The 19860-nt window shown below is 37.0% G+C and overlaps 2 protein-coding genes across 2 annotated transcripts; both read right to left on the bottom strand.

Annotated features, from left to right (window-relative positions):
- Window positions 1-275: 275 nt before the first annotated feature.
- vps37a (VPS37A subunit of ESCRT-I) lies at window positions 276-8204 on the bottom strand. Its single transcript, XM_007232584.3, has 13 exons — window positions 7962-8204; window positions 7712-7825; window positions 5718-5792; window positions 5401-5518; window positions 4957-5057; window positions 4561-4774; window positions 4137-4207; window positions 3784-3911; window positions 3080-3138; window positions 2815-2883; window positions 1938-2081; window positions 1524-1620; window positions 276-783 (listed from the first exon to the last, which is right to left on the bottom strand). Exons 2-12 carry the CDS (start codon window positions 7822-7824, stop codon window positions 1540-1542), a joined length of 1173 nt encoding a protein of 390 aa, XP_007232646.3. The 5' UTR covers window position 7825; window positions 7962-8204; the 3' UTR covers window positions 276-783; window positions 1524-1539.
- Window positions 8205-9347: 1143 nt separating this feature from the next.
- On the bottom strand, window positions 9348-19374 carry asah1b (N-acylsphingosine amidohydrolase (acid ceramidase) 1b). The gene is made up of 14 exons (XM_007232585.4): window positions 19225-19374; window positions 18972-19018; window positions 18187-18277; window positions 17134-17220; window positions 16946-17024; window positions 16122-16196; window positions 16000-16045; window positions 14628-14772; window positions 14232-14286; window positions 13504-13585; window positions 13112-13243; window positions 12907-13030; window positions 11378-11434; window positions 9348-10559 (listed from the first exon to the last, which is right to left on the bottom strand). The coding sequence occupies exons 1-14, from the start codon at window positions 19291-19293 to the stop codon at window positions 10470-10472; spliced, it is 1179 nt and encodes a 392-aa protein (XP_007232647.3). The 5' UTR covers window positions 19294-19374; the 3' UTR covers window positions 9348-10469.
- Window positions 19375-19860: the final 486 nt, after the last annotated feature.

Genomic DNA, 19860 nt, shown 5'->3' with positions numbered 1-19860 from the left:
TTTTAGTGTGGGCTCCCCCTCCTTGACAGGATGCGTTCAGGAGCATCATGGCTCCCATCAAAACTTATTTTACCTGTTGAGGTGAGTAAATGTGATTATATACCTTCACATTTTACACTTTACCTCTTGATTACTTTATTTTGGTCCACTGTCCCAAGTAACCAAACCCAACAATAAAGCTGACTCATGGTTGACTTCATGACTCCATTACACGTCCTTCATCTTCACATTCCATTCATTCAGAGCAGATCCACATTAAGGAATCCCAACAGTGCTTATTCTAAATGTTTTATTAATCTATCAAATTAAATAAACATATAATACAATGTCTTATTATAATAAAGCCTATTATCAACATTATTAAATACAGTATTTGTTTTTTTTTGTTGTTGTGAATTATCTGGCAGCATCAACACAATTCAAATTCGTCTTCAAGTGCGTAGAGAAGTCCCATCCCTAAAAGAAACCCATCCCAAAGAGAAACTGTGTACTAATAGGAGCTTGAAAGGCTGTCTAGTTTCAGAGAACAATCTTCCACTCTTCCGACTACTGTCAAATAGGGCAAGTTTAAAGTCTAAAAGGTCACAGGAGTTGTAGAACGCAAGCTGTCGCAAACTCCAGTTCTAGAAGTCCTGAATCGGCGCTGCCGGGTCCTCATTGGTCATCCGGCCACAAGTTCAAGAACTCAAGTTTCACAAGGTTCTGGCTTTGCTCTGACAGTAGGACTTCTGGGATTCTTGTGAAGGCAAATGTTCTGCTGGAGGACCGTTCCCAAACCTAGGGCTGAAAAAAAAGTTCATGTGGAAAGTCAGAAACCTTTGAAAACCATTAAAAAAATAATAATAATAAGATGTGAGAAGTATAACAAAGGGAGGCTACACTGCAGTAGCAACCAAGAGAGATGAATAAAAGTGTGGTTTCTTAGTTCTTGTTGCTAAGATGGACATCTGAGTAGTATGTGAAAAAGCTATCACTGTTAGCATAGCCCTGGTGTGGGTTTTAACTGTACTCTCAATTAAAATAATGTGCTACAGTTTCTCATTAGACGAACATATATCAGGCTAGGTCACTCCAAAACCATAATTTTGTTTTTTGGAGCCATTCAGAGATGGATTTGCTGGTGTTCTTTGGTTCATTGTCCTTGAGCTTGAGGTCATGATGTCATGATGAACTGATGGACAGACATTCTCCTTTTCTGGTAGAGAGCAGAATCCATGATGGGCAACCAAATTCCAAAGTATAATAAAACAAAAATAATAAGCTACTCAGTAGGTAGGGAGCTGGACGATATAGTTAAAGTTTATAACACATATTTCTTATTTCATATTGATACAATATCATTTGACATTTCTATTTCTATATCTATATATAAATAAATATAATATAAATATATGTGATTTAGATAATGAGTCACTGCCCAACCTTATTAGAGAGCTACTGCAACTTTAATGTACTGCTTCAATAAACATAATGCACAGCTTCTGAATTACTGTTTATTAATAATAAAAGCAATAAGCATTTACCAGTGGCAAGCCGGCTCTAGTGTCCAGAGGGGAACTGCCCATGAGAGTTGATGGCTTGCTGAAGCTTTTCTTCTTTTGCTCTTCTGCTGTGGCAAAGCTGTAACAGACATCAGTTCAGAAATCACTTTAAATTCAACCCATCAACAGGTTGAGCTGAGTTCTTTTTACTGAATGGACTTAAATCTGTTCAGGGTAATTATAGTGCAAATGATACAGCTATTCTTAACAAAATACTTTACATATACATGCAAGTAATCAAAACCGGCAATATCGATTGTCAATTATTCATGTAATTTATCATACAATATGTTAATAACACAATTATCGTGAAAGGACTAGTTGCAGCTCATTTACTCTAAAGAACATCACTGGACATTTTTGGTCATGTGTACCCATAAACACTTCACACAGTACCGTTCTCTTCTCCATGAAGCTGGTGAGAAAATCGTCGATATCCGTCTTTCCCTCCAGAAAGCTCTCGGCCGTCTCCTCTGACTCCTCTTCAGCCTGGTGGGCTGCGACCTTTAACCTGGCCTGCAGGGCACTCAGGCTGCAGCTCTGATGGAGAAAAAACAAAACTGATATTAGTTGTTGTTTTTTTTTATCTAAGAAAAAAAATCAGATTTGTGCAAAAATATATTTAAAAACAATTTTTTTCTTTGCTGTTAAAAAATGTATATTTATGTATTTTGAACGATATACATATGCAGGTCTACACAGACAATGAGCCTATACAGACAAAAAAAATCCTGAAAGAAAAGTAAAATGTTACTTGAAATTGAACTGTTAAGATTTCTGTCCTTGTATATTTACTGTATATTACATATTAACTAATATATAATATATTAACTGATATATTTCATTATTTGCTTAATGAAATTTATGAGAAAAGACTTCAAAAGACACCAAATCAAAGCCCTTACATATAAATGATTTATAAATGTATCCGTATTTAACAACTAGGATGAAAGAAAGCTAATCTGAGTATCTGGCCACTTTAGCTTGTAACAGTCACATAAATTAAACAGGAAATTAAAAAATCTTGGTGATCATGATGTATAACAGGTTTGGATAAAAGGTGTATCAGAGTAAATAATACACCCATGTGAAGATTTGAAGTGGTGCTGTTTTATTGAGGACTGGGCCTGAGAAACCTGTAATACAAGAACAGACAGACTCCTAGGTTGGGTATAAATTTTTGGTGAAGCTCATTTCCTTCTTTCCTTTCCAACGCATGCTGTGTGTGTATTATTGACTGTGTATAGATGTGATAGTAGTAGCTGGGGAGCACCTCACTGAGCTCGTGCTGTCTCTGCATCTTTGTCTGGAATGCTGACTTCATTTGGGTCAGCTGATCAAACTGCAAACATACAGGAAAAAGACTCTCCATCAGAATGTTTAGTACACCCACCCCCACATCCACCCCCGAAAAAATCCAAAATGATAATTCTATACGATTAACAACGATTATCATTTTGTATTTTTAAAATACAAAATGATCAATTTTGCCGAAATGTGTTGTATGTGTTTGTATGTGTGTGTGTGTGTGGACTCACTTTGAAAAGCATTTCCTGTCTTTTGCCCTCCAGCTGAGGCTCCAGATGCAGATTTTTTTCTGGGGGGAATAAAAAAAAAAAATAACTATATACCAAATGTGGAACACAAGTATCAAATATAGTGTCTAAGTATATAGGTTTTTCTATTTTAACCTGGGTATATAATGAAAAGCATTAATACAAATATCATATTTTTTGCACTATAAGGCGCACCATCAATAAATGTCTATTTTCTATTCTATTTTCATACATAAGACGCATTATGCAACACTGGTAAGGAACAGAGGTCAGATGAGTGCTGGATGTTAGTCTACAAAGATTTCTCTCCAGAAAACTGTTTATCTGGGTAAGTAAAGCCCTTCCATTTATTTACAGTAAGCTTAGATTGCCAGATTTCCACTGTGGCTAGGTCCAGCAGCATTAGCATTAGTTGCTAACTGCTACACTCGATTAGCGGCTAATGCCACCTGACACTGAGTGTTCTGGTAAGCCAGGGCAATATTAGCTAGCGGTTCCTCCCACGTAGCTTGTTTTCTTTTATAGCTTGTTAGCGCTTCGCATGGTTAGCAGGTAATTCTAATGCTGCTCTAGCAGTGCTAGCCGGGGGGCTAAACAAGATCAAAGACCATATTAAATGTATTATTAAGAAATCTTGCTGCATGAGACAGACTCCAGGACTGATCACACAAGCTGTTTCCACTTACTGGCCATGGCAACAATACTGTTGACCAGATCCTCTTTATCAGACGAGACCTGCTTGAGTTGAGGAAGAGACGCAAAGAACTCTAAAAGCACATCGTCTTTATCATTCATATCTTTCAGCTGGGACACACTGCAGAACAGTAGAACAACAAAACACACACACGCGCACACACAGAAAAGAAAACAGATTAGAACAGTTTGTCTATTTAATATACATATATCTGCAAATTAACTCAACTTAAAGATATAAACAAAAACTAATTAAACATATATATTACATATTTTGGGGAAAATATATATATATATATATATATATATATATATATATTACAGTTATTGGCCATATATGACCCACCTTATCTCTGAAAGTCCTGGAAATGATTCTGGGATTTCGGGCATCTTGTAAATGTGCCCGTTTAGTCCTGTCTGTAAAACAAAGAGAGAAAGAGAGAGACAGAAAGCGTGGATCACTGGATACATAATGAGCATATCTCCTAATGATACTGCACCTCACTTTAGTCCACGTTTATAGATAAGTGTTCAAAACTTCAGAAATCAGGAATTCACCTCGGCTGTGCTATTTTACTCATACATTTACATCAGCACTGTTGCTCAAATAGTGAATTAATTAATTATCATTAAATTAAAGATAAACCCACTTGTTTTGGGGTGTAATGTACAACAGTCACAGTTGGCCACTGGGTATATGAGTAGAAGTGTAGCATTATTAGTAGCCATAATATCTAATGTAAAGTGAACACCAGGACAGGGCTCTGTACCTGTGAATCAGAGGTGGGGACAGGTAGTGGAAGGTCCGTGATGAGCCCATAAGTTGGTGCTGGTGGGCGTGGCTGGGACTGCTGAAGCTCCACACCTGAGGATGGTGGTACTGGGGAGGGAACCATGGGCCGTTGGCCGTCTTGCGCCGGGAAGGCAGGGACAAAATGAAAGTTCTGTGCAGGATATGGGGGCATCCCAGACGGCTTGTACATACTGAAGGGAAACAACAGGCAAACTAAACTAAGCTCTCAGAATCTACTAAGTTCAAAGAAATATCATCCAATCGATATGGCTGAAAATCGGCCGACACCAATACATAGCCAATTAATCTTTCAATTTCTACACCAAACAATGGCTCATGCACACCACCGTAAATTCAAAACATGGCTACTCACAAAGGAAAAGAGGGTGCTCCAGGCATCAGAGCGGGTGGACTCTTCCAGAACTCATCCAGCAAGCTCTGGATTACTTTTCCTAGGTCTGAGTGCATTCCAAACTGATGAAAGCAAAAGCAAAAATGAGACAGGTGAGACAGTAATACCATCAATTCATATAGTACTAATAAATACTAATAAATTTTTTTTTTCAAAGAATAACTCTTACTGTCAGGAAATAATATTTTCAATTACAAGTTGTTCTCTTTATTGTTTGTCTAAATTTTATAATGACTGGATCAATAGAAATACTGCAAAATGAGCTGCAAAAAAATATTTTTAAACAAACACTGACAAAAAAAGACGTCTTCTTTAATCTCAGTCTTGCCATTTTGGAAATAGAATGTTTTGTTAAAAACATGATAAAAGGTAAATCAGCAACACCTGCTGATTTAAAAGACGTACATTCGTAATGAGGGGGCTGGTGACCACGGTTCCATTGTTGCTATCCACTAAATGATGCCCCACTGGCGGATACACACTGACAACCGGCTTTTCTTGAGGGAACTGTGGTGGAAGCAAACTTTGTTGGGGGGGGAAAAAATTAAAACAGTTAAAAAACAAAACAACACTTATAACAACACTATATAAAATATGCTATTAATAAATATTTGCTTATACACTCATTGATGAAGTGGCTGACTTACATTCTGCTTAAAATATATGATTAATAATAAAATAATTATATAAATATATAAATGATCACAGATTTTTAGACTTACATGTTGACACTGATGGTGGAATTGTTGACTGTAAAATGAATTCTGTACTCCACATCTTTCTGGATTTCTGCAATACTGGAACAAACATTACATATATATATATATATATATAGTAGATATATAATGGGAAATGAGAAGAGTGTGATTTTTTTTTTCTTTTGCTAAAAACAGCAAAAAAGTAGTACCCTGATGTGATGATTAGTAGTGGGTGATATGGCATGATATTTCAGGGTATAATATTATTCACAATATTCAAAAATGTTGGAGATATTATTACGTGTGATACGATATGGCACACCCCTAATCACAAAACAATAAAATGTTGTCAGATTGCCCCAGCTCTACTTTGAACCAATCACAAACACCTTAACCACTGAATTATGGTGAAACAGTGAAATGCCTGTGGAATTTCCCTTTATCCTTGCAATACTTTTGGGGGAAAAACAAACAAGTGTAACAGTAAAGAGTTACAACACAAGCTGTATTAAACAGAACTGGGCATTCACTGGCCCTTCAACAGCCTAAACATCCCAGAACTAGACAAAAACTCATCTACATACTACAACACTGGATTATTAACCAGCAGGCTTCACTTGTACCAAATATCTGTCCACACTGACATAATCTCTACAGTCAGCTACTAAATTAAGACTTGTCGTCAGCTCTGCCGTGTTTTGGCCAGGTGGTTTAAGAAGGGATTGTAAGCTTTTCTGCGGGATGTCAGTGCAAACAGTGCAGAACTAATACTTTAAGCTGAGGAACATAGCTGGTAATACTGTCTTCTGAGAAAGTCACGGAGCCACCCAGCTGTTAGTTAGTCAGCAATCTCTAGAAAGTTCCTCTGAAACAAAGCTGGCAACATGGTCCTCTGTGAAAGCCAGCTAGTCCGCAGGCTGTTAGATCGTCAGCATTTTCTAGCCTTCTAGGAAATGCTGACCAATTAGCAGCTAGCAAGCTGTCTACCTGTCTTTCACAGAGGACCGTTTTACAAGTTATACAAGCTTTACAAGCTATGCCCTTCAGATTAAAGTATTTTAATAGGTCTCCTTTAAATTAAAGGAGCAACTTGTTAAGTCAAGTGTTTAGATTTAAGACTGTTAAAGTTAGATAATTATTAATTATATCAATCTCATCTGAAGTATCGTTTTCCTAAATCAATGATTTAACCTAAGGGCTTTGTACTTACCAGCTATCTGCCAGATAACAAACACATCCCTAAAATTGAGGTTAGCTATCACCTTTGTGACTGGGTTAGCGAGGTTAATTAAGGTCACTTAACCCAAAGGGCCCATGGTGCTCTTTAAAAGCTGCATAAAGTTCCTTACAGCACTCAGTTCTTCACTTTAAATTATGAAGTCCCTAAATTACACATACTGAACATCTCTTTATTTGACTGCTATACTGATTTTAGCCTGCCCACTTTGAATTATTTTATTTATTTTGTTCGTTCGTTTTTATAATGCCGTTGCCATTCAATTTGCATTGTTTTGTTCATGAAGTTCCTGCTTAAGCTGACTAAACATTTGGCTTCTGGCATTTTGATTTTATTTTTTATTTACCTCTTTAACGTTAGTCGCTTTAAGTTGAAATGAGGGTTACGTTCAGGGTACTCCTGAGATAAAATAAAGGTTTGATTAACTGATTTAACAATTTAGATAATTTCCTTAGTTAAATAATTTACGTCCTGCCTTCTAAAACAAAATGTTAACTAAAATAACTTAACGTTACATGCTATAAAATTCTTGTTGTTTTATTTATGTTAACCTCACGTTACATCAGGATTATAATCTTAAAATATGAAAAATACTATAGATAAATCAACTTCCCACAATAATAAGAATAAGATAGGTTAACTCCTGAATTTATCTGATTATTTTTTTTAATTAAGGATTAAGATAGTTTAGAACAGTGTCAATCTAAAACTCTATTTTTACATTGTTTTTACTCTGTTTTTTTAGCTAAATCGAGATTAACCAACCCTAAAAGTCTCTTACTTGGAGTGAGCAGCTTTCAGAGACTCGATCTGCCGCTGCCTCTGTTTCTGTAAGCTGTTGATAGGAGGCGGAACAGCTCCAGAGCCCTTGGACAGCGGGAAAATCCAGTTCATCCTGGAGAAAAACACCAAAATAAAGAGTTCAGGCTCCAGAAACGCCGCCCGCCCGTCTCCTCCTGTCACAACAGCCCAGTCAGGCTAGGCTAGGCTAGGCTAGGTTAAGCTAAGAGCCTAGGAGCCTAGCAACCTACCTGACATCCGGGGACTGTCCACTAGCGAAGCTCCCTCACAAACATGTTCCGTTTAAAACAGCTCCAGCGCTTCGTGGCCGCTCATAACTGCCGACTGACCGCCAGAATAATCCTGTGGGTCGCGGCTGGAGCTAAAACAGGCCGGCTAGCGCTGGATAACAGCTCACAGCTCCCGTAAACAAGCAGCAGATCCGCCGAGCCCAGACAACGCTGCGCTGAACGTCACTGTGTACTGCGCATGCGTCACTGTAGCGTGTACTATGTCACTGCAGAATTCCCCTTACAGCAAAGGCCACATGATACACCAGTGTTTTATACAGGTATGGATATATATCCATACCTGTATAAAACACTACAGACTCAAAATCAGAGCCATTTCTGTCGTCAGGAAATTACATGTATAAATGTGCACTGGAAATAACTTTAAAATGCATTTTATTACTAAGCATAGTGTCTTGTACAATGACCTAATTGCAAAAGATATGTAATTAAAAACATTAATAAAAACTTAAACTCTGAAAAAATAGCATTTGTTACCTGTCCCCACTCTCTAACTATACACTTCACCATGAAATAATTATCCTTCAGATATGTAATTTGTTTTGCATTATTATATATATTTTTTCATAATAAATCCATAATATTTAAGTTAAAATACACATTGCAGTTTCACTCATTTTTAACCTAAATTAATTCTTAGATATTATTTGTTAATTAAAAAAATATATATCAAAAAAGTCCTTTATTCGCTTACATAATATTCTCAAGCTCCTAGCGACCACGCAATGTAATGTTTCCACGTAAAGTTGTAAGTTAATACAAAGCTAAGGATGTCCTCTTCTAGAGTCTGTGTTTTTTATTGGTCCAAAACAGCTATTTTTCTTAAATGACAGGTTTTTGCACCAATGGCGTGAGTACTGGATCACATTGGTGTTCAGAGGTGTCCAATCAAATCAGGTCATAGCCTTTCTCCACTATTTCAACCTATTTCAGACCACCCGCAGACAAAAACATTGCTACAAAAATTGCCCTGATTGGTGTCCTGATGTTCTCAAATGAAACCTAAATAATAGAAATTAAAGTCTGGAAGTGAATTATTGTTTTGTCCCATGTGTCTATTTCAGTTTAAACCCTGAATGGTTATTGTGCTATATGTAAAACTTAAGATATTCAGTGTTATTATGTTATTTGTTCCTAATATCATTTATTTGAATAATGGGCATACCCCTATTAAATAAACAACAGGTTTTATTTAATGTTTGGACTCCAAATTTTCATCTTAAGTTTGTAAGAGCAGAATGTGATTTCAACAACAAATAATGCACCACAAAAATGACACAAACACATTATTGACAAAACCAAAAAATAGGCACATATGCTTCTGCATTTCATGTTTTAACATTTTATTTGAGTCAGTACAATACACATGGACAACTCACTGAGAACCAGCAGCACTTTCAGTAAAGCTACACCAGGTGGGGCACTTAAGTAAAGACATAAAAGACTTTAAGTTTAGGAGACAGTTCCCAGACAGGGATTAAACCTAGTCTTGAACTACACAACATTTTAAATGGCGATTTCTCACTGAAAGTAAAATAGCTGAACTGCTTACATTTTTGCACCAGGAGTGGCATAAAGTTATCCAAAAGAAGTGTGTAAGACTAGTGGAGGGGAACATGCCAAGATGCATGAAAACTGATTAAAAACCAGGGTTATTCCACCAGTTTATATATTTTTTTATCAGAGTTTAAAACATTTAACAGTAACATTCTGTATCAAGTCTGCTAAAAAAACATTCCTGTATGCAAGGGCACTTTATAAATGTCAAACATTCATATATCATGATATTATATTCATATTTCGGCACTGACAGGTAACTGTTAAAAGCTGTGCACGTTTATCACATAACATTATAATGACATTCTGATTCATTTTCCAATGTACACTCAGTATCGCAAATAAAAAACAAGCTAAAATGATGAAACTGAACGCCCCTCACCCGCTCTGTGATTCAGTACTAGTAAAAACTGCAAAGACTTCTGACATCTATAACTCTAACAAACTAACTCTAATAAAAAAAATTAGAAAGAATAATATAAAAATAACCAAAGAAAACTGCAGCACAGCCACAGGTATATTTACTGTTGTCAAACTGTCAACACTGGAGAAATGTTAGATTAAATGTTAACACACATCTGATTAGTGCATAAAATCACATTGTAGTAAAAAGCACATATTAAATAGAATTTTACATTTAATTAAACTCTGTTTACTGGGATCCTGTGATAATTTTATTTTCCTTAGTCAGTTTTTATTTCTGCAACAAACTTATACATTCATATGTTATCACATTGCATCATTCGCAATATTAGGCCTGTCATAATAATTACAAATTATTAAAGTGTTGCTGTGTTATGAGGAATTCAGGGAAACCCAGTCCAGTCTTAAACAAATACATTATGGAATGTTCCAGAGCAATGATTAAGGCTAAAGGGTTGGTGCATCCAGCTACCAAGGCATGCAAGGGTTGGGACAGTCCCGGATAAACGACTCCAGCTTCCCCTTTGAGACGTCCATGAGTGTAGTGTATGTGGTTAACTGCATTGAAGAGAGAGAAAGAAAGAAAGAAAGAAAGAAAGAAAGAAAGAAAGAAAGAAAGAAAGAAACTAAATTGAGACACTGGTTTTATCCATTGAAATGCTACATATGTCATGGAACATAGCACTAGTATCAGTGTGTGAGGTGGTCCTGTATTGAATGTGTCCACTTTGGGTGGTACCACTTTTAATGACGTACACTATATTTCCAAAAATAGTTAACTAAAGTTAAATAAAGCTAAGCTAGGTAAACAAAGCTGTAATAAAAAATACTTTATTTTAAAGTTGCGCTGGATGTTAATCTACACAGATTTCTCTCCTGAAAACTGTTTATTTTGATGAGTAAAGCGCTTCCATTTGTCTATAATAAGCTTAGATTCCCGAATTTCTCCGACACTAAGGCTGGAGCAATAGCATTAGCGGCTAACCGCTAGCTAATGCCGCCTGAGAGCAATACACTGAAGACATCTGTGCACTGGCTATGGAATCTTTAGTAGTGAGGAAATTTTAATGGTTGAGCGAATACTTTGGTCAATTCTGTATTAACTGTGTTTTTCAGGTACATGTGACACTGTGGATCGAGAAACGTTAAATCTACGCACACTTTAAGTAACAGAATATCCCATTCATCATGAACCATTGCTCAAACTCCAGTGTTCAACCTCACTCACTTGATAACACTTCACAATGTATACAGTGGGAGTGGGTGTTCCCTAGCCATACCCTAAGGAAACTCATTTGGCATGCCAGTGTAGAGAAACATCAGCATTATTTAAACTAATACTTATTCTAGAAAACTGTTGAAAAAGTAACACTTACTTTATTTAAGACTGGCTTGGTGGACAGAACATCATAGACCGTCTTGAAGGAGATGCTCTAAGACAAAAGACAATACACAAAATAAATGATTAAAAGTCATGGAAATAAAACCTGCTAGAAACTCATTTACCCTGCTAATGGATTTTTGGTTAACCGATGTGCTCATTTCTACAATATAGTAAAATAGATGTGTCTATGATTATAGTAAATTAAACATTGATGATATTATGAGTGTTTTTTCACTAATAATAAGGTTTTTTACAGGTTTTATACATGTGGCTAGGGGTGTGACATATTGTAATATCATTTTCATTTTTAATTCTTAAAAAAAAAAAACAGCTGATACCGATATAATACTGATATAAATATGCATATTTTATCCTGGTCAAAATCTGAGACAAATTTTTAACATGAAAGTTGTTGTTTCTACTAAATACTTGAAACTGTTTAAAACTAATTAAAACTCAAACTATCATTTTCTTGCAGTCATATATTCTTGAAGCTATTCTTTTTTTCAATGTTCGGACAACCCTACATTTAGCTATCTTTAAAATCCCTTTAATCAGCCTGTGGTATCTGACTGTGGAGGAAGAACATAACATGGAGAATTGTGCTACGTTTTTCATATAAGCATAGCTAATGTACATGTATTGATTCTAGTATAATTAGTACTAATGTACTGGTGCACTATATCGTACAATAAAGAGCAGTTATCGTGACAGGCCTAGTAGCAGCATTACTGTGGTTAAGGTCTATAGGCCTGCTGTTTCTTTTCCCCATGCTCTGCAGATATCTGTGGTTTCTTAGTCTGACCCCTGACCCGGCTCTTACAGCACTGATTAGCTGGAATCAGGTTTGACTGATAAGAGAAATGTAAACATTTGTGGAGCGTGGAGTCCACAGGTCTGAGGTTGGGAACTGCTGGGCTGTTGCAGTGTGTGTGTAAGAATTCTGGGTTTGTGCTGTATTGTGTTTTGTGTGGCTTTTATAGCCTAGACGATTGAACCAGTCATAACAATACTGGTAGAAATAGCAGTCACTATAAAAAAAACACACAAACAATAAAAAAAACGCATTTTTACCATATCTCCAAGCCCTAGTTTCTAGTCTCTTTCTACGTGGTTGCTAAGGGCATGTTCACACTGGGCACGCTTTGCTCATACCCTCTTGGAGCACGCACACCCCTGCTTGTTAAACACCCACACGGATTTCCCGCAGACCACAAACCCGACTTTTAACTCAACAATAAACAAAATAAAAAATAAAATATCATTGCTGTTCCCTTAAATAAGCTGCTGGCGTACCTTCACCTGAGACACACAAATGCGCTGCGCTGTTAAAATATGAACGCGCCAAAGTCAGAGCACACTTGGCTCTTAAAGGGAATGACAACTGGCACACTGATTGGTTTATTGCTACGTTAAGCCTAAAAACACACCCATGAATAATTAAGAAAATTATTAAACACGCTTTTTGCTTTTTGTAACAAAACTTTTTTGTTTTATATGCTGAGAGGAAGAGGCACTCACAGTCTGGGTGGTCTGGTTCATGCACTTCATGGCCGGGGTTCTCCGGTCATCCAGGAACAGAGGCTCCTTCCAGTGGTCATAATTGGTCTCCAACACATACCATCTGCCCTTCTTTGGGTCAAGTCTGAAACAACGCAATAATTTCAGTGCTGTAGACGTGTTCTTTTCTGTTTGTGTGTGTGTGTGTGTGTGTGTGTGTACTCACTCTAAAGGATTGATACTGTGTGTTCTGGATCTGGTGATGATGCACCCCTCGCCTGTCTGGTTCCCTCCAAGAATGAAGTAAGCAGGAGCCAAGAGCTTAGTGTCCGACAGCAGCTTCTTCGCTTCTGCATAACTACAACATACAAGACATCATCATTAGCTTCATTATCATCATCATTATTCCTCTTTATCATAATTAACACTGGATCCTTTCCTAGCTTCTGCGTACAGTAGCTACACAAACGAAAAGCACGCTTCATTATCATCATCACCATCCAGACGCTTTTTAGTTTCTGCATAGCTACATGAAACAAGCATTCTTCATCATCATTATCAACATCATCTTCTTCAATACATTTCTGAGCCCTGTTGCATCACCATCTTCACTCTCACCTGGTGGCGTTCTCTAAGACAGAGCGAGTCAGGAAGCTCATCCACATGCCGTCTCTCTTCCCCAAGATCCACTCCAGAATACCTGCAAAACACCTGCACGATGAACATGAGCCTCTGAGGTTTTAATAACCCCATGTGTGAGTTCCCAGTACAGACTAGCACACCAAGCACTTTCACTTCCTAATGAACGATATGAAAGGTTACTTGAGCCATATATACTTCAGAAAATGTGTTTTTCAATAGCTACAATTGTAAGGTCATACATTAAAGAGTCCTGCTAAAAAGTCATATTAACCCTGGTGGGAAACTAGTAGTGAGGTTTGTGTAAATGTTAACCTTTTTAACCTTTAAAAATGGGCTCCTCTGTCTCGACATTAAACAAACAAAATGCAATTCATGTCTACAAGGTTGGGGAAGACTATAAGAAGATGTCAGACCAAGCATTTTTGGCTTGTGATTTTTTTAGTGCAGACTGTTTTTAAGAAATGACAATTCAGGGGAACTGTGGCAGTCAAGAAAAAAACTAAATTACAAGAAAACTCAAATACGAATTCTGTGAACCTGCATGACAGTTTAACCTAAATTAAGAATGTGAATGTAATGTGGAAATCTAGAGTAAGGTTTAGAAACTTTCTTGTTGCTGAGATAAATGTTTCATAATAATGTGAAGGAGCCTAAAACCTCTGCACGGTGAACGCAGGGTGAAATATTAGGGAAGTGATACTCACCAATATAGCCTCCGTCCAGACTGAATCGCTCATTCATTGTGAGGGTGAACATGTGCTTTAGTGAGTGGGAGGAAGAAAGAATGAGAGGAAAGAGAGAGAGAGATCACAAGCTTATAATGCAATCTTCTGACAACATAACCTGATTACAAAACAGCCGCTCAGAAAAGCAGCTCTGTGAGTCAGATTCCTCTTTTATGAACAAACTGCAGAAGTGAAAATCCAACCCTGAGCATGTTGGGAAACATGTGAAACATTAGATGTTGCATTTAACACAAATCACATTATTTGTGTCACAATATTTTGGTTGGCAATAATTTTTTTAAAACAGATTATGGATTTTAGTTATTAGTATACATGTAAAGATTAATGCAAACGTTGTGGCCCCCTGATACTTACAGGCCTGATGCCGGTCAGCATGCCCACGTATCCAGCGAAGTTGGTGGATTTGAAGACGGTGTGGTTGTTCCGAGTGAATTCAATGTTTACCACAAGGGGCTTCAGTTTCTCTGTAATCACCCACGAACGGTTCTTCAGATCCCATCTATAAACACACACACACATATGCACACACAATATTTCTCCCAACTTCCAAATAAAAATATATTCACTTAAAGCATTTATTTGCAGAAAATGAGAAATGGCTGAAATAACAAAAAATATGCAGAGCTTTCAGAACTCAAATAATGCAAAGAAAACAAGTTAATATTCATAAAGTTTTAAGAGTTCAGAAATCAATATTTGGTGGAATAACCCTGGTTTTTAATCACAGTTTTCATGTATCTTGGCATCATGGTGGCATCCTCCACCAGTCTTACACACTACTTTTGGATAACTTTATGCTTTATGCTATTTGTGATCATCCATCTTCCTCTTGATTATATTCCAGAGATTTTCAATTTGGTAAAATCATTTTTAAGTGTGTCTCTTATTTTTTTACAGAGCTGTAACTCTATAGGCCTCCTGTCATTTATCTTAATGTTTACAATAAAAAAAATAAAAAAATCCACAAAGTGATAACATAAATTTTCTGTCTGGAACTGTTTTTATTGTGTACTTGTTTTGCTACTTACGTGGTTATATTTTAAAGGATATTTTTTGTATAATGTTTGCGTAGGCTAAATAATGTGTATTCTATACAAAATCTGAGATTCAGTAAGTTGTTTACAAAACAGACAGAATCTTTTTTGTTGTTGTACTGAATTCCAGTTTTAAAATTCCAGTAGTATATTCTTGAAACATATTTAATTGGAAATTATTGAAATTTATTTTTTTAAATACCTGGTAATATTGTGGTGTTATTTTAGGGCCATATCACCCTCCCCAAATTTTAACGCATTAAATATGCAGTTGGGGTCAATAAAGACACAGGTTTCATCCACGCTTATAAAAGTCACGGGACACAATACTAGTTTCTGTCCCGTGACAGACAGAAATGAACATGGTTAGTCAATAATTATCCTGTTTATAATGATGATGTACCCGGAGGAAACCCATGCAAAGGGCTCCAGCCATGGAGGGACTTGAACCCAGGACCCCAGCCAGGACTTGAACCTATCTGGTTATTAGGGACTTGAACCCAGGATCCTAGCACAGGAAGACGAACTTCCTGACCACTAAGCCACTGTACCACCCCAAGAACATTTAAGGGCAGTTTCTTAGAGAGGGATAAGGCTTGTCATAGACTACAGTTTCCTTTCAAGGTAAAATCTCCATTTGAGGTGCTGTGTAACCCAAGACTAGGCATAAATCCATCACTGCTTAAACTTACCCCATGAAAAGGCCAAAGTCCAGGTTCCTGGCATGGATGAGGTTTCCTGTAATAAACAGATCCTGTCTTAGAGATAAACCACCATTAAGTCAAATCAAGGTGAAAACACATCACATGCTTACCATCAGGATCTTCTGCAACTAGTGAGGTGCACACCGTGAAGATCTCATAAAAAATGTTGAAGAGCACAACCTCACCTTTTCAAACACAAGGAAAGATGAAGAAACATTATGACTTATAATGACAAGCAGAAGCATGAAGTAAACTTGTGGACAAAAGTATCGGGACACCTGCTTATTCTGTGTCTTGTTATAAATCAAGGATATTAAAAAATAGGCATTGTTCCTATAAGTACATGTTTCTTTATCTGTTCCTGAGTGTCCTAATCCTTTAGCAATACTTTACTCTACTAGACAAGGACTTGACAAGCTTTCAGAGTGCATTAGCACATCTACATCTGCAATGAGTGTGGCCCAAAGAAGCTGAAAGCAAGCAGTAGTGGAGGTGTCCATAAACAAATAGTGGACATACAGTACCAGTCACAGGTTTCTACACCTTCTAATTCAACTCTGATTTAACTTATCCTGTGCCACAGAGGTAACTCTTGGCCTTCTTTCCTGGGTCAGTCCTGATGAGTGCCACTTTCATCATAATGTTTTTGAGGGTTTTTCACCTGCACTTGAGGATACTTTCAAAGTATTTTTGTGGATTGACTGACCTTTTAAAGTATTTTTCTCTTTTCTATTCTTAGTTGAATTGTTATTAGTAGCCATTCCAGGCGACTAAGCAAGTGCCTACATTTATATAAAACATGTAAAAATATAAGACATATTCTGGTTTGTTTAACAGTTTTTGTTCACAAAATAATTCTATATGTTTTTCTTCGCAGGCTGAAACTACTGTAAATTGTAAACTACAAGAAATGAGTTACGACAAAGTTTCCTACCTAATGGAACACCAGAAGCTGTTGCAATTCCTCTGATCTCCTCGTTGAAAGGATATGGAAGTGTATCAACCATCAAGGGCTAAAAATTAAATATACAAAAACAAATTAACACAAAGTCCTTTATAGAGACAGACTCACACAAAAAACACAACACAAAAGATCCAGTGTTCAGTTTTCTGCACACTCACCAAATCCCGGTCCACAAGATCAATGAGCCGCCCACTGGGGACAAAGGCATCTGCTAGATCCTTGATGGCCTGGATCATGCTCGCCAACTATACAAAAAAAGAAGAGAACACACCCATAATATTAAAGTGACTTTCCATATGTTTTTGGTAGGAATGTTTATTTGCACCATTTTTTTAAAGCCAGCCTTAATAATTAATAATTTCCTTTCTGTTTATCTGATGTATAACTCCACTTCCTAATTGCTGAAGTTTCATATTTTGCCGGCTGCAGGAATGATGAACCTGGCTGGCTGGTTACTGTCAGCAACTATTGGGAGGTGGATCCTTATGGTGGATTCTGAAAACAGTGTCATTCTTATCTTGGTTGTCAAAATCCAACTAAATACAGCAGTCGTAAGAAACACGTTCTAGTACTGAAACCTGAAATACTGGCTGTAGAAACATTGCGTGAGTCAGCATGTTTACAAGCCCAAGTTTTAGTTCAAGGCTACATTTTTGACTCTAACTCAGAATTAGATTTACTCTTTATTGTCCTTTAACAACACATCAGAACACATTAGTCACAGACATGCACTATACATAATGACATTGGATAAATAAAAAAGCGAGGCCCCAATAATCTTCTTTGCTATCTTCTTTGCTAGTGCCTTTCAATCAGAGGTGCTGCTGGTTAGGACACCCTCAATGGCCTATAAAAGGTGGTAAGGACTGATGGGCAGAGATTAGCCTTCTTTAGCCTCCGTAAGAAGTGCAGGCGCTGATGGGCTTTTTTTTTGACAATGGAAGAAATGTGCAAGGACCAGGTAAGATTATTAGCCATGTGAACCCCATAAGAATTACAATGCAGACTGGGGACTCTAAAGAACATTGAGGTATAGTAAATTTAGTGAAACTTCACAATAACACTGAAGAGCTTGAAAGTAGTTATCCTCCAGATCCCACATAATTATTCAACCTGAAATGAACTGAACTAGGTATTTTTACAGTCATGTGATGTTGTGGTGTTGTGCTGTCACATGACAGTAAAGCGTCTCAGAACAAGGGTTAACTTACTTCTTTCTGTTTGTCTGTGATAACACCCTTCCATCTCTCACTGGGGGGCAGATCCAGGTCTACTGTATACCAGGTGACAGCACCTTTAAACCTGGAAAAACAGGATCAGAAATCAGAATAATGACACTATAGTGTGCTTAGTCATGCAGCAGGCATGTTCCTCTGAAAGAGGAGGAAGTTAATTGGGTGAAGATTACAAAACACAACCAAAGTGGATCGGCATCACACTGTTTTTATAGCCATATACAGCTCTGGAAAAAAACAAGAGACCACTTAAGTTTCTGAATCAGTGTCTCTGATTTTGCTATTTATAGGTTTTTTTTAATTGTTGTTTTATTTTATAAACTACGGACAACATTTCTCCCAAATTCCAAACAAAAATATTGTCATTTAGAGCATTGATTTGCAGAAAATGAGAAATGGCTGAAACAACAAAAGGATGCAGAGCTTTCAGACCTTAAATAATGCAAAGAAAACAAGTTCATATTCAAAACCTTTTAAGAGTTAAGAAAGGCATTTTGGCATGTTCTCCTCCACCAGTCTTACACATTGCTTTTGAATAACTTTATGCCTTTACTCCTGGTGCAAAAATTCAAGCAGTTCAGTTTGGTGGTTTGATGGCTTGTGATAATCCATCTTCCTCTTGATTATATTCCAGAGGTTTTCAATTTGGTAAAATCAAGGAAACTCATCAATTTTAAGTGGTCTCTTATTTTTTCCAGAGCAGTATGTGATATAATCATGTTTTTACTCCTGTGGAAACACAAAAGCCTAGTAATACATACGTTGGTCCACTTGGTGGGTACATGCCAGTCTGGCAGTCCTCAGTGAACTGTGAATTAGAGTGAAATAAGGTCAGTTATTGCAGTTATTGGTCATAAATTCATATATCTGGTGTCATATTACCCTGACATCTACTGTAAGCTAGTTTAGACCAGAGGAGGTTCAGACTCCCAACACAACACACAGCACAATTACAGGTACAAATACATTAATTCTTCATCCAAAACCCCACAAAACCTCTCAGTACACACTCACCGGAGGCACATACTGCGCTGTCACCAAGGTAACCACGAAAAAAGTGAAACAGAGCCCCCGGTTAACCATTATTGATCTAAACACAGCTCTGAGTGACTGAAGGTCCTCCGTGGCTCTGTCTGCTGACAGACACAAACAAGGAAGTTTTATTTATCAACGGTATTCCGCAATGTCCTGCCTCCTCTGTGCTGTGATTGGCTAGCGAGAAACTCTAGCTCTGTGATAGCCAATCAACGTGCAGGATGAAAGGCTGGACCGGCCAATCGCAGCGATTATACGTTGCGCTATTGTTTTTATATTATTATTATTATTATTATTATTATTATTATTATTATTATTATTATTATTATTATTATTATTATTATTATTATTACATAAAAAAAATCATAATACTACGGATCACCTAAAGGGCCATGAATTGAAAAAAAAAGACAAGGGAAAATAAAATTGCAAACATCCCAAGTTGCAAAAAATAATTTCAAGGAGGTACCCCCGGACCTGAGCTTTTATTTAGAAATGACATATCATAATTTCCTGTTATTAAGTGAGAGACACATACATGAGCTGTACTATCAGGACCAAGTGAAAATTATCTGTGATATCAGCTACATCCCTTTTAGTACCACACCACAGCAG

This window comes from Astyanax mexicanus, chromosome 25 (assembly GCF_023375975.1).
Source record: "Astyanax mexicanus isolate ESR-SI-001 chromosome 25, AstMex3_surface, whole genome shotgun sequence".
In the NCBI taxonomy this organism is placed as follows: Eukaryota; Metazoa; Chordata; class Actinopteri; order Characiformes; family Acestrorhamphidae; genus Astyanax; species Astyanax mexicanus.
This window is presented reverse-complemented; position numbering and strand designations above follow the sequence as displayed.

Excerpts from the sequence above, each read along its gene's own strand:
- vps37a (XM_007232584.3), bottom strand. The coding sequence starts at position 7,824 with ATGAACTGGATTTTCCCGCTGTCCAAGGGCTCTGGAGCTGTTCCGCCT. Across the intron at positions 5,519-5,717 it reads TCCACCATCAGTGTCAACAT|TTTGCTTCCACCACAGTTCC; the intron begins GTAAGTCTAAAA and ends CCCCCAACAAAG. Across the intron at positions 2,884-3,079 it reads GACAGGAAATGCTTTTCAAA|TTTGATCAGCTGACCCAAAT; the intron begins GTGAGTCCACAC and ends GTATGTTTGCAG.
- asah1b (XM_007232585.4), bottom strand. The coding sequence starts at position 19,293 with ATGGTTAACCGGGGGCTCTGTTTCACTTTTTTCGTGGTTACCTTGGTG. Across the intron at positions 18,278-18,971 it reads TACCCACCAAGTGGACCAAC|GTTTAAAGGTGCTGTCACCT; the intron begins GTATGTATTACT and ends CTGTTTTTCCAG. Across the intron at positions 16,197-16,945 it reads AGCTTCTGGTGTTCCATTAG|GTGAGGTTGTGCTCTTCAAC; the intron begins GTAGGAAACTTT and ends GTGTTTGAAAAG.